Here is a 14,823-nt window from a genome sequence, read left to right on the forward strand (position 1 = left end):
ATGTGGCCATTAGGGACCAATCCTTGGAGAAAGACATGATGCTTGGAAGGGTGGATGGACAGCACAGGAAAGGAAGACTACAGATGAGATGGATTGATACACTAACTAAGGGCAATAGGAGTAGGTGTGTAGGAGTCAGTAAGAGTGGCTCAGGATAGGGCAGCCTTTTCAGAGATGTTGTACATAGGGTTGCTATGATTCTCAGGCTACTTGATGACACATAACTACAACAATAACAACAATGATTAGTCATTGTCCAACTCTCAGATATGTAACAACTGACTGAAAAGACCAAGGCCCGAATCAGGCGCACTTTAGTCCTTATACTGACATAATTGTTCTTTCACTGTATACTCTTAACATTTAGGAGTTCAGAATGCCAAAATGACTTTATAGTAAAGTGAAGGTGCTGGGGAAACTGCGTCTATTGGGGGTTCTAGGGGACAATGTATTTCCTTCCCTGTCTTAGATAACTGAAACTGCCCACATTCCTCAGCTGAGTCTCTTCAGTAATATATTACTACAACCTTCGCTTTGGTTCTCCTATCTCCTTCTCTTCTTGCTTCCTTCTTATATGGACCCTTGTGAATGTATTAGGCTTTGTTGTATTTGTTATGTGTCATTAAGTCGCTTGTGACTCAGAGATCCTATGTACAAAAGCCCTAAATGCCGTTCTTCCCTGTGCCAACCTCGCCGTCTGAACACACTCATTCCCACCTCCTTGATCACAGAATCAATCTCATCGAGGGTCTTCCTCTCCTGTGCTGTCTCTCCACTCTCCCAAACATGATGTCTGTCTCCAAGGATCAGTTCCTCCTTGCAACATGCCCAAAGTATGTCAGATGAAGCTTTAGAATCCTTGACTCCAAGGAGTATTCTGGCTTCACCCTCTCTAGGACAAATCTGCCTTTGCTCAAAGGCATCAATTCTCTTTCTTTCATCCCTGTCCAATTCTCCGATGCATAGCACATAATTGTGAAGACTATAGCCTGGATCGGGCACACCTTAGTCTCCAACCTGACATTGTTGCTCTTCAGTACTCTTGAGAGATATATTAGGCTTACTCATAATTAATTCAGAATATCTCCCTATCTTAAGATCTTTAACTTAATGAGATCTGCAGAGCCCATTTTGCTATATGAGGTACTGTATTCACAGGGACATCTTTGTTATTGTTAGAAGCCACAGAGTCAGCTTTGACTCATAGTGACCTTTTGTACAACAGAACGAGCCTGGTCTTGCATTATACTTGCACTCATTCTCATGTTTGAACCCATTGTTACAGTCAGTTCATCAATTCATTTCATTCAGTCTTCCTCTTCTTTGCTCACTGTTCCCTTTATGAAGCATGATACCCTTTTTCCAGGGACTGGTCCTTTCTGATAACACGTTCATCCTCAATTCTGGGGTACCTGCTGGTTTACTATTTCCGGATGAATCTGCTCACAATCCTGGCAGCACATAGTGTGTTCTTCATAAATGCCACAACTCAAAGTCTTCTCTTCTCTTCTCTTCTCTTCTCTTCTCTTCTCTTCTCTTCTCTTCTCTTCTCTTCTCTTCTCTTCTCTTCTCTTCTCTTCTCTTCTCTTCTGTATAAGTTGTTGTTGATTGCTGTTGAGTCGAGCACGACTCAGCAAACCTATTAAAAAAAGGCCTTTCTATAACTACCGCCATTTATCAAAGTTCATAGAGCTTCCAGAGGCATGTTGTTTAGAAAGTGGATGCCAAGCAGGAATTAGAAATATCATGGCATTTCAGTCCTCTAAGCAATATCTTTGCTTTTTAACACTACAAGGTGGCCTTCTGCAGTAGATTTGCCCAATTCAATATGTCATTTCTTGACTCCATAGATGTTGATTTTGAAAACAAAGAAGATGAAATATTTTATAATTTCAGTCTTTTCTTCATTTAACATGATGTTGCTTATTGGGTCGCTTGTGAGAATTTTTTCTTTGTATTAAAGTGTAATCCATATTGAAAGCATGCTAGGCTTTCATCTTCACCAGTAAATGCTTTAAGCCCTCTTTGCTTTCAGAGGCAGGCTGTTAATGAATCTTCCTCCAATCCCAATGCCAAATTCTCTTGATATAGTCTAGCTTCTCAGATTATTTGCTCAGAAAATTGATTGAATAAGGATGTAGCCCTGATACAAACCTTTCCTGACTTTAAACCACGCTATGTTCTTATTCTGTTTCAATGACGACTTCTGGGTTTATATACAGGTTCTGCAATCCAGAGCACAAATAATTGTATTGGCATTTTTTACGGTTCATGAGTGCCTCCAGCATTCTGTTTTTCAGCTAAGATTCGTCTGAGATCAACAATATTCCTTGTTCCATTACCTCTTCTGAATCCAGCTTGTATTTGGCAATTCTCTCTTGTTTACACTGCTTCAACCATTTTTAAATACTCTTTAGCAAAATTTACTGGCATGTAAATATTAATGATGTTGTTGTTGTGTGCCAACTAGTTGGAACCAACTCATAGCTGACCAGCTGGTTTTCAGAGGCAGTAAGCCGTTTTGTCCCCCTTTCCCCCTCTTCAGAGCAGATGGTAGATTTGAACTGTGTGCTTTTGGGTTTACAGCACAATATTTACTCACTGGGCCACCAGAGTTTTAATAGTAACCATATTGTTTTATAATTTCCTTTTCTGGTGGCTCACCTTTTTTAATAATGGACACCAATATAAACATCTAGCAATTGTTTGGCCCAGTAGTTTTCTTCTAGATTTCTTGACATAGCCAAGTGAACACTTTCAACATTGCATCATTGTAACATTTCAATTGTTATTCTGTCAAGTCCAAGAGCCTGGTTTCCCCCCTAATGCCATCAAAGCTAAGTGCATTTCTTCCTCCAATACCATCAGTTTGAGATGGAGAGACAGACACTGTGATGAGGCATTATTGTGGTGGAGCTAGTTAGGATGGCACAGGACAGCGCAAGTTTCGATCTGTTGTTCATAGGTTTGCTATGAGTCAGGGTTCACTCTACAGCACCTAACAACACGGCTAAAATAGTATATATTTAACATTTATGTGTAAAAGAGAGTTAAGTTTCTAATGTAATTGGAAACATTTTAACTGACTGGAAGTGGTGTGGGCTGCTAGACCAAAGGTAGTTCTAATGCACGAAGAGCTCTTCAGGAGAAAGATGAGCAATCTCCTCCCATATGATTTACAGCCTTGGAAACTAACTGGAGGGTCAACTATGAGCCAGGTCTAACTGGAAGGCAATAGGAATGAGCTCAGAAGGGAGTTATGGTGACTTAGTTCACAGGGAGCGATCAAGCCTCTACAGCAGCAGCCGCAGCTTTAATCCACCCAGAGCTCCTCAGGAAGAAGATGAGCAATCTTCTCTCACCCAAGTTACACCCTCAGATACCCAATGAGGGGGTCATCTATGAGCTGGTTCTAACTGTAAAGCAACACAAGTGTGATAGTTACTCACAGTTTCACTAAGCACATTTTAACTGATCTAAATGTCCAATTTTGACAATTGAAATTCATGTGGAACACAATCTTCACTACGCTGGACAATTCTGGCAGAGTGTGACTGCCAGAGGCTGGCTGTGGTACTGCCCTCCCCTTCCCTAAATGTTAGGGGTCCCTTTGCCCAACAAGATGATTAAGAGAAACTTGACATTTCCAAGATATCCCCTAGGGGGCAGTACCTCTGTGAGCTTTGGAGCTATACAGAGTTTAGAATTAGGAAATTTGCCTTGATTTCTTCTTCTGCAAATGCAAACTATAGAAGTGCGAGTTGTGAAATTGTTAAACACGTGGCTGCTAACCAAAAAGTCAATGGTTCCAAGCCCCCATTCACTCTTTAGAGAGAAGATCCAGAGATTTGGTCCTAAAAACAAATTCAGGGAAACTTGATAGTTCAGCTGCTCATCATATAGGAGACAGTACACAATAACAGCATCAACAGTATCTGAGTGAGAAAAGCAAAGCCTGAAAAACTTTCAGCAAGGTGCTTAGCATACAGTGTGTCCTACAAGAATGCAAACTGATATTGTCTTCAGCCCAGGAGACTCATTCCGGGGAATGCTATGTGTGTCTTTGGCAGGTAGATATGTGTGGATCAGGCTCGCACCACACCTCTGTCCCAACACATGAAAGGAGCAGTGAATTGCTGAACACGTGCAGTTAAGCAGCATGCAGGGTGAGTTCCAATTAGAGAAACTGCTCTAGAGGACACACTATTGGCTTACCGAACAGGGCAATCAGAATACAAAGAAAATGTTTTATCTTGTAATACCTAGATCCACAAGAAGTGTGATCTTTAGAAGAGCAGCAACCATCTCGATAGAAACCCAAACTGTCAGCCACAGACCCTGACCTACTGACAAAGCATCTGCATTTTTAATGAGAATCCCAGGTGTTTCATCACATTCAAATAGGAGAAATACAGGATTAGCTGAGGCAAGGAAAGAACAATGATACTCCCTCCCTTAATGAGAGTCTGCAGCAGGGGTGAGTGTGTGTGTGTGTGTGTGTGTGTGTGTGTGTGTGTGTGTGTGTGCAAACAATCTGCATCACTGTGTAGGCAGGTACAGGTTATTCAAAGGCAAGTTCTCAACTAGACTCAATGTCTACTGAATTTGCATCCCAGGAGGGCTAGTGAGAAAGCGAATTAAAGTGAGAGTGAGCTTAGCTTTCTGATTATCGGAATCTGACTTTGTCAGACCTTGTGTTATCAGAATCTCTAGCAGGAGGAGGAGGAGAGCTTGGGTCCTTTTGTTCTTCTTCCTTTAGGACTCTACTGATTGAGAACTACTGACAGGAATCTAGTGGTTTAAGATGGAGAAAACAGCAGAAACAGCAGAAAGGCCCACAGATCTCTGAAGGTGGGTCTACACAGGGAGTCATCAAGACTAATATGTGATTTTCACTATTTTGTATCCAAACAATCCCAGGGTGTTTTGTGGTGGGTTTACCCCCCCACGACCCCCCAACCCCGGTGATACAGGAGACTTTGAAATTACTAAATTCAACTCTTTTCGTTTTAAGCGCAGAGATTAGTGGTCAAACAGTGGTAAAGCGAATCTAATTCCAGTTCAACAAGAATAATAAAAACCCTCCCTAGATTTCAGAGGTTTTGCCACCGCACTACGAAGGCGATCAAATCTTGTTATAAAAAGGAAAATAAAAAGGGGCTCCCCTCCAGTTATACAGGCTGTCAAGCGAGGACTTGATAGGATGCTCAAATAAAATTTAGAGAAAGAGAAAATGTAAATGCTAGAGAGTGGGTTTTGCTACCAAGAAATCCAAGCCGGGTATGTTAAACCTCCCGTTCAGCTCTGTGCCTGCAAGGGTGAGAAAGGTCAGGGTGGGTGCTTCTAGGGCCAGATCGTAAGCTCCGGAGCCCAGCCCCAGCAGGCCCGCATGGACGATGGCATCAAACCAGAGAAGCCCGCGCGAACGCCGATCACAGGGCAACCACGGGCAGGTGGAAAGTGTTAATCTTAAAGGATCGGCGAGATTTAGATACTCAGGAAAAGGCGAGATGTGTGGGGCCACCGGTTGGCACAAAGGCCTAGAGATAGTCACGGGAGGAATATTGGAGTCCTTGGCATCTTCTAGAGCCTCCAGTTTCCCAAAGACCACAGTCCCTGGATCGAGTAGGCGCTCTGAGGGAAACCGGACGAGAAGCTTAAGCTTCCCGATAAGGATGTGGGAGCATTAGGCTCCGGGGCAGGTGAACCCTTCTTCCTGGGACAGGAGGTGAAGATGGCGACGCGGGCGGAGACCCTGCACAGGCTCTGAAACCTAGGTGGCTTCCGAAAAGAAGGATGCCAAGTTAGGGTTGTTGACCCCTCTACTGACCAAGCGCGTGCTCTTGGACCGCAAAGGACAAGGCTCCCCTCAGGGCTGCATCCCACGTCCCATAGGGGTGGATCCGCGTCCCGCCTCCTCCAGGCCTCGCCCCTGCCTCCGGCTGGCTGCTGACCGAGCTCCCCTCAGTCTTCTTGGGCAGTGACTTCTACCTCGGCCGGATCCTCGCTTCCCTGGAAGCCCGGCGCCCGGCTCCCGCGCCCCGCGCGCGACCTCTGGGCGGGTCCCTCCCGGCCGCACCTGCCCCCGGGGGCGGAGCGCGGCGGCGTCTACGCGGCTCGAGCCTCCGGCGCCGGCCGCTCCAGCCGCGTCGCGCCTGACACCCCCTCCCCGGCACACCTCCACCCCGCGCGCGCTCGCGCGCCCTCCTCCTTCTCCACACGGTCCGCCGGTCCGTCCTTCTGCCGGTGCCGACAGCCTCGCACCTCTGCCTCAGGTCCGTGCTGCCGCCGGGACCGTCATGGAGCCGGCCGCGGGTAGCGAGCGCCGCAGTCCCCCGAACCCTCCTGTCCCGCAGCCGACCCGGGGCCACGCGCCCTTGGCTGCCACCCCTGCCACGGGCCTGCCCAGCTCTCCGGCGCGGGAGTCCGAAGACGAGCGGCAGCTGCGGATCAGTGAGAGCGGCCAGTTCAGTGACGGGCTGGAGGACCGAGGTGAGCGCACGCCTGCCACCCGACCCTCACCCCGCACCCCGCACCCCTCGCCCCGTTGTCCGCGGGATCCCGCGCAGCCGGCGCCGCTCCCCGGAGCCCGCCGAGCTCCGCCTGCAGGTGGGGCCGCACCGGATGCGGGACTCAGAGCCTCTGCGCGCGGAGGCGTGGAGCTGGGACTTCCCTGCGAAGGCACCAGGGAGACAGGGTGGACGTCCCACTTCCCTCAGCCAGCAGTGAAGCTCTTTCCCCTAGTGTCCGAGCCGGGCTGCTCCGGTGGCCGGGGTTCTCCTCCGAGAGCCCAGCTCCTGGGGTGACCATGGCAAAAGTTTACGGAGGTGCTCTTTGCTCTCGGGGCTGAGCGCTCCCGGGGTACTGCGTCCTCACGCACCCCAGAAGGTCCACGTTTGGTGCATCCTCCTGGCCGAGCCTCCTCGGGCTGCGGGAGAACTTCGCGCCGCGTGGGGAGCCTCGCGGGGCCCCTCGGCTGTGCACCCAGGCGAAGGGCACGAGCACGTGCCCCTCTGCACCTGCGCGTCCGCAGGAGGCCCGGCCTTACTTACCCGGGACATAGTGCGCCGGACTCGCCTTTGGTGATGGAGACAGACACTTTGCTTCGGGGTCATCCGTATCGGCTGGAAAGATGCCACTGAAACACTGGTGGTTTCTGGTGTCTGTGTCCCTCAGATAGTCCCTCCCAGGGTGCTATCGGGAACTCTCGCAGCAGACGCCAAACCTCCCTCCCTTGCCAAGAGCCAGAGCTGTGCTCGCTTGTCTGTATGAAGTGGGAAGAGACCCCTGTGAAAGCCCCTAGTCCTGCTTCTCCTTCCCTCCTCCGCTTCCTTTCCGTTTGGTTTCCAAGAGGAGACAGCCCGGTTCTTGGCCGCGTTTACACCCTGTTCACTTCTCAGTGAATCGAAAACTAAACCCCTCCTCTGGAAAAGAATCAAAGGTGCTGCTAAAAACACTTAGCGACCTGAGCTGCCCCTGCACCCTGGCCCTAGAGGCGGAGCGCTGCCAGCCTTCGCTTTCTTGGAAGCCTTTTTTTTTTTTTTGTTAGCGGTGGCAGATATTTAAGTCTTCGCAGGTTTCTCCCCTATTTTTACCATCTCTTGTACACTTAGTATTTCGACTTTAATATTCGGATGTTAGAAATCTTTTTCTCCCCTCATAAATTCTAATGTGCAGCATGTGAGATTGAAATGACATGGAAACGGCACATCCCAGAAATTTGTCAGAGACGCTGCCTCAGAATTGGAGCTGTTCCAGTTGCAACGAGTTCCGCACCTATGTTGCGGCTTCTCCTCTTACTTCCACGTTAACATAATTCGAGTTTAATTTGGAGATGACGGTCATGGCAGCACCCAGCCAAACCTAGCGGTTTCGTTACGGGGCCTTTTAGTTACCCTGTTCGCCCTGCAACTAAGAGGGTAGGATCTTAACATTTTTGAAATTAGAAGAAAGAAAATTTGTGTTGAAGAAAGACAACACCCGGGGCTGAGCGTCTTTCTGTAGCTTTGTGATTGCTTTCTGGCTCTCACCCCTTAAAATGACAGGGCAGAATAAAGTGTTAGGGTCAGTTGATAGCATCATTTAATAGCTTGTGTTCAAGCATTAAAAAGCCTTACTGATTTCATTCTTAAGGTTGGTTTTTACTGGTCAACGGAATTTCATTTTCCATTGTGCTATTGCATGAAGGCATCCACTGTCTATTCATAAACTGTCATTGTGTGACGGCGATGCACATCACACACGGCCAGTGTTAGGGTGGTCCCTGTCCCCTACAGAACCCAGTATACTGTAGCGTGGAAAGCTGAAGGGCTGTGTGACATTCTTTTGTTTGACCTATTCCCCACTGCAAAGGGTTAATGATGAATGAGTCATTTTTGTGAAATAAATCCGAAGGTTACCTGAGGAGGTTTGTTTTAATATGTTGTGTTTGTGGAGTTGGTTTTTTAGTTTTGTGCTTTCATTCATGGGACTGCATCTTTATTATATTGATTTTTGTATCCCCCAGGAATGGTTCCAGGGAGATTTGGGGGAGTAGGAAGTGCCAGCTGTTTTCTGCTTTTTGTCCCTCTGTCATACCTGGCTTGCTTTCTTGGGGGCCTAAAATACCTCCTGGTTAGATGTAGGTTGAATAACCTAGATCAGGACCTATATTTGCCATTTTCTTTTGTTCTGACTTCCTCCTGGCGTTCAGGGCTTGGCTATATACTACAGCTCATTGCCACCAAAGGACTGCTTTTTTATTGAATATTTGGAGGCTTTGAAGGTGATCTTCCCCTTGGGGTGGCTGGTTCTCAAAAACCCAGCTAGTTGATAATGTCAGAAACTGCAGTGTTGCTTGACTGAGGCTGTAGTTCAGGATGTTAGAGTTTATAGTCTGAGTTGGCTAGTCGTAACGTCAGGGACTAAAACCACCAAAAATAGTCCAGGTTTGTCTTCCCCCATATTTACTACTTAACTTTGTTCCCTACAAATGTTTCATCGTACATTCATTCAGCAGCGCCAGGTCTTAGGGCCTGGCCTATTATGAGAGATTTATATTCTTCACAGGGTTTCCACCACCGCTCCCATCTACTCAGTATTCCCTTTCTTTTATAGTATCCAGGAACTCTGGTGCAGGCTAGTTCCTAGGGAATTGTGCTAACTTATAGACCATATCTCTCTGCAGTTCAAATTGACTGGTGGCTTCTTGAGATAAAGACGGGTAGTCCCCTTCTGTACAATTTATAGCCTCTGAAGACCCACTGGAGGTGAGCTATGAGTTGATTCCTACTTGGTGGCTTTGAGTGGGGTTTGTTTGGGTTTTTTTTTTGTTGTTGTTTGGTTATGATCTTTTTCTTTTAGTTACAGTATCTAAGCGTGAACAGTTCTTAGGAGAAACCAGTTGGAATCAAGCCATACTAATGTGAAAATTATTGATGGCTTTAACCTCCCACAGACTTCTGCGTTTTCAAAAAGTAGGGATCATTCCTTCATTATTCATTGCCATCTAGTCAGTTCTGAATCATAGCAACCCAGAACAGAGTGTAAGTGCCCGCAGGGTTCCTTAGTTGTGATCCTTATAGATGCAAACTGGCCCATCATTATCCAGGAGGAGCTGGTGGGTTCACACTGCAGACCTTTTGATTAGCCAAGAGCATGTCCATTGCACCATGAGAACTCCTACATTACTTCGTAGATAGAACTAGTGTGCTTACTATTGCCATTGATACCACCAGTATCCCATACTTCTGGGAACCTGTGACATTTGATCAAATAATAGAAATTTGCATGTGGAGATCAGCTGGTGGGTAGGGAGGACCCAAACCACCCCTTGCAAATTGGAATTATTCCTTGGACCCCTCTGCCTTTGAAGGAAGCCATTTCCTGAAAGCTTTAGAGTTGTCACCACATTTCCATGGCTTGTGGGCATTCACATACCATTGTGTGGAGGGAGATAGAGGCACCCTCGTGGGGATCCCGCAGTGTAAGGCCAGCTTTGTAGGTGCAGGCAGACCAGCTTTCCCCCCCCCCCCCACTTCTCTTTGAGGAGTGGAATGTTCTCCATTCCTGGTATCTCCCATATTTTTACAGAGGAAAACCTAGGGGTAGCATAGAAATGGACAACTCCTCCTTATTGGTTGATCTTCCTCAGGGACTTTCTCTAATTTTTAAAAATGGTTTCAAACCTCACAGAGGAGGAAAGCACAGGTTCAGGGCTGAAGGAGACCCTCCAAGCCCATGCTGTGAGGACTTAAAGGGCACCTTTGCCGGGCAGCCCAGCCCTTGGTGCAGCTGTTAGAACTGGGCTGCAAGATGAGGTGCAGACGCAGGAAAATGATGGAGGATGAAAGAGAAAGCCAAGATTTCCTTCATTTCCCTTAGAAGATGGAATCTATTTCTAAAGGAAACCATGTTCTCCCCTTTGAGTTAGTAATTAAATCTTACCGCTTCGCATATGCCTGAAAAATCAATGACTGGGATGAGCAGATTTTTTCCCCAGTATTTTGGAAAAGGGAAATAAACTAACGTAAGTATGTAGATCTGGTCATGATAGTTTGTTGCTGTTGCCAGAGACAAGAATGACCACAGTTGAGAATTGTAATGGGGTTCTTTTTGGCGGTGGAGAGAAGTGGACAAAGAAGCATATTGAATTTTAATTTGAAATCACTTTCACATAATGGAAAAGGAGATAGGAGGTTTTCCTTTTACCATACAAGTGCATGTACGGATATCCTCGTGTGTGATGGGGAGCTCAGGTGGCCTAGTGGTAAGAAGCTTCACTGCAATCCCTACAGTGGCCCGCAGTTCTAATCCTCCAGCTTCTCCTTGGGGAAGAGGATGGTGGTCTCCTCCTGTGCACTTTTTACTGCCTCTGAAAACCCATTGGAGGTTCAGCTGTGGGTTGGTTCTGACTCGGTGAAGTTGGTAGAAGAAAGTGTGGGGAGAGTTTACAGCTAGGTGAGGGGGCTGATGTTTACACTTTTACAATTTCATTTGCCTCCTTTGGTCTTATCTAGCCTATTTATTCTCTACTTTCATCCAGGATCCATCTGACATCAGCAATGATTGCTCTTCTGTGTATTTGAGTCAGAACAATTTCCCAGCTGATCCTTCTGTGGGTTTTCAGAGACAGTAAAACACATGGGAGGAGATTTGGCTCATCTTTCTCCCATGGAACAGCTAGTGGGTTTGAACTACTTACTTTTGGGTTAGCAGTGCAACTCCTTACCACTAAGCCACTAGACTTCCCTGCCTGTAGATTTCAATTAATTAAAAATGTCCAGGTTATGAGCAGAGTTCACTAAGCAGACCAGTAGTATTCCCAGAACATTTTTCTGGAATTGCTCAGTAGTTCTTAAGTCTGAGTGGAAAATGGAACTGAGAAGTTTTAACAGGATCCTTGATGTGATTTTTAAACAGGGTTCGGTTTTTGGCAGCCAGAGACTCATTGTGTTATCTGTTCATTCAAATGGATGACATCTTTTACATGATATGTAGGCTTGCTATGTCACATGAAAAATAGAGTGGGATGTGTTCTGGCAACTAAGACGGAAGTAAACAAAAGAACATGCTGTATTTTACACACTGGGTCCCTTAAACTTCCCAAACTAGGTCCTTAATCATTTGAAGTTAAGATGAAGATGCTCGACTCTGAAAAGTACCTTAGCCTGAGATGGTGTAAGAATGCTTATATGTGAGATGTGAATGAGAATTTGGTTCCCTGTGCAAATTAGAGGTGCTCTGTGTGGCCTGTTTTCAAAGGAAAGGAAAAATAGCAATCAGTCATAGTGAAGATGCTTACTCGTCAACCCAGGATGTTCAAAGATTGGTCATTGTTTGCCTTGGAGTCATTATGGATTTCTGTTTTCAAGGGGTCTCAGTGTTGTAGGGATAAGAAAAAAATAAATCACATTTCTTTTTTACACTTGGCCTACCTGGGAAACTGTTGCAGTTTGAGCCAGTTTCTCCCACTTTAATATTCTAGGATGTTTTTTGCAGGTGGCTGATGTAAAGGAGCTGGTGATATGTCCCTGAGGAGTTGTACTGCTAATCCAAAAGGTTTAACCTGCCTCTCTGGTGGTTCGAATCCATCAGTGGCTACAAGTGAGAAAGATGAGCATTCTCCTTTCGAATGATTTGAAGGGTCAAAAACCCTTGCTGGAGGGTCAGCTGTAAGTTGGAACCAACTTGGTCACAATGCATTGATTGATACAAAGTAATAATTATAGCGTTGTTGTTGTGTGCTGTCGAGTCACCTGCAACTCATAGCGACCCTATGTACAACAGCCCTAAACCCTGCTCTGGCCTGTCAACCTCACTGTCTCTGACACACCCACCCCCATTACTCCAGTCATTGAATCAATCCACCTCATAGAGGGTCTTCCTCTCCTGCACTGTCCCTCCACCCTCCCAAGCATCCAAGCATGATATCCCTCTCCAAGGACTGGTCTCTTCTTGCAACATGACCAAAGTAGGTCAGATGAAGCTTCAGAATCTTTGCCTCCAAAGACCAGCCGGGTTTAACCCTCTCCCGGATGAACCTATTTGTTTTCTTAACAGTCCATGGTATATTAAGTACTCTTCTCCAGCACCACATCTCAAAGGTATCAATTCTCCTTCTATCTTCCCTAGTCAATGTCCAGCTCTCTGATGCATAGCAAGTGATTACAAAGACCATGGCCTGTTTCAGGCGCACCCCAGTCGCCAAAGTGACACCATTGCTCTTCAGTACTCTGGAGCAGTCCCTAACAGAAGACTTTCCCATTGCGATATGTCTTTTAATTTCCTGGCTGCTGGTGCCAAGAGTTTTGACTGTGGAGCCAAGCAAACTAAAGCTGTTAACAATCTTAATCTCTCCACCATCAATCCTGATGCTGCTAGTTGGTCCAGTGGTGAGAATCTTTGTATTCTTGATATTGAGCCTCAATCCATATTGAAGGCTGCATTCCTTGACCTTCTCCAGCAAGCATTTCAGGTCCTCCTCAGTTTTAGCAAGCAGGGTTGTGTCATCTGCATAACGTAGATTGTTCATGTATCTTCCACCAATTCTGATGCCACACTTCTCCTCATACAACCCAGCCTCCCAGATAATCTGTTCTGCATATAGGTTGAAAAGATATAGAGATAGGACATATCCCTGGCATATACCATTCCAAATTTTGAACTGTGCAGTGTTTTCCTTGCTCTGTTCTGACAACTCCCTCCTGGTTAAAGTATAGGTTAGAGAGAGCAAAGAAAATACAGCATATAGTCTAGACTGAACTGATGACTCTGGTTATGGTTCAAGAGAAATGGTCTTTTCTCCATTGTCTTGAGGGAGCATCTAGGTTATTTGTGTTCTCTGATGACTCAGTGCTTTGGGCAAAAACTAAACCCCATCTATAAGTTGGGGCTGTGCTGTTGGATCAATGAAGATCAATGCCCTCAGCTAACGAGACCCGATGCCCAGAATGCGGGCTGGTGTGTTTTTTTCCTAACAGAAATTCCTCCTTTTGAATAGCATCACTTTCCAAGGCTGAGTTAAAAAGGGTCAAGGAAATGACCTAGGGTGCCACCTCAGGGAGTGATCTTTATGCGTTTTTAAATAGAAGAGCTGCATGCAGGAATCGTAGCTGCCTTTGCAACTAACATGCAGAGCAACACCATGATAAGTGAAGAAAATATTGAAGTCGTGAAGGATTTAATTTCATTTGGATTCCCACTTAATACCTATGGCAGCAGCTGAAAAAAAATAAAAGAGTGGCTTTGGACAAATCTGCTGCAAAAGACCCATTTAAAATGTGTAAAAGCAAAGATGTCACTTTGTGGACTAAAGTGCACTTTATACCAGCCATGGAATTTTCAGTCACCTCATTTACAAGCTCTCTGGTGGCCTAGTGATAAGAATCTGTGCTGCAATCCCAAAGACTCTCGCAGTTCGATTCCACCAGCTGCTCTGCAGGAGAAGAATGGACAGTGTCCTCTTGTGCAGTTACTGCCTCTTAAAACCCACTGGGTCAGCTATGGGTTGGTTCCGACTTGATGATACACAACAATAATGACGACGACGATAACAACAACAGTAGCTTTGTGGTAACAAGTTACGCTGCCAACTTGAAAGCACATGGTACAAATCCATCGCCTGCTTTGAGGGAGAACGGTGAGCAGTCTCCTGCCATGCGATGTTCTGTCTCTGCAAACCTGCTGGATTGTCAGCTGTGAGTCAGTTTTAACTTCACAGTACACGGCAGCAGTCACATGCAGAAGCTGGATAGTAGATAAGGAAGACTGAAGAATAATTCTTACCTTTGAATTATGGTGTTGGCAGGTTTTGAATAATCCATAGACTTATAGGAGTGAACAGATTGATCTTGGAAGAAACTTAGAATGCTTCTTAGAAATGAGATAGTGAGACTTCATTTGGTATCTTTTGGACATACTGCTTTCTTAGATTGAGTTATGTTACCCCAAAATGCATTCATGTGATGTCGATATAATGTGCCAGTTTACTTAATGGTCCCATATGATTTGATGAACCAGGCAGTTGTGAAAGGGAACAGCGTGCAGTTTAACACTCTTAATTCCATCTGAGTCCTTGTTTGAGGTGTGGAGGATGGCCGGTAACACTTTTTTATATCCCAGGAAATAAAAGGAGAGTATAGCTAAGAAACAGAGAAGGGCAACCTCAGTATCACCAAGACAGAAGAGCTGGGGCACCACACAGCCTTCAGACCTGTGTTCATGTGCTGGGAAACTCCAAGACCCGAAGACCAGAGACAGCTTTCCTTGAGAACTGGTACCCTGACTTTACATTTCCATCCTAAACACAGAGAGAATACATTTATCTTTGTTAAAGCCGCCCAC

At 45.9% G+C, this 14,823-nt stretch overlaps 1 protein-coding gene across 1 annotated transcript in view; it reads left to right on the forward strand.

Annotated features, from left to right (window-relative positions):
• Positions 1–6,299: 6,299 nt before the first annotated feature.
• The window catches only part of TMEM163 (transmembrane protein 163), a 337,532-nt gene continuing 329,008 nt past the window's right edge, over positions 6,300–14,823 (forward strand). The window contains exon 1 of the mRNA XM_006880747.1: positions 6,300–6,492. Within this exon, the coding sequence (XP_006880809.1) occupies positions 6,300–6,492 (193 nt within the window). The remainder of the gene's footprint in view (positions 6,493–14,823) is intronic.

The sequence above is a fragment of the Elephantulus edwardii genome, unplaced genomic scaffold (genome assembly GCF_000299155.1).
Source record: "Elephantulus edwardii isolate Elephantulus edwardi_28Jun2011 unplaced genomic scaffold, EleEdw1.0 scaffold00010, whole genome shotgun sequence".
In the NCBI taxonomy this organism is placed as follows: Eukaryota; Metazoa; Chordata; class Mammalia; order Macroscelidea; family Macroscelididae; genus Elephantulus; species Elephantulus edwardii.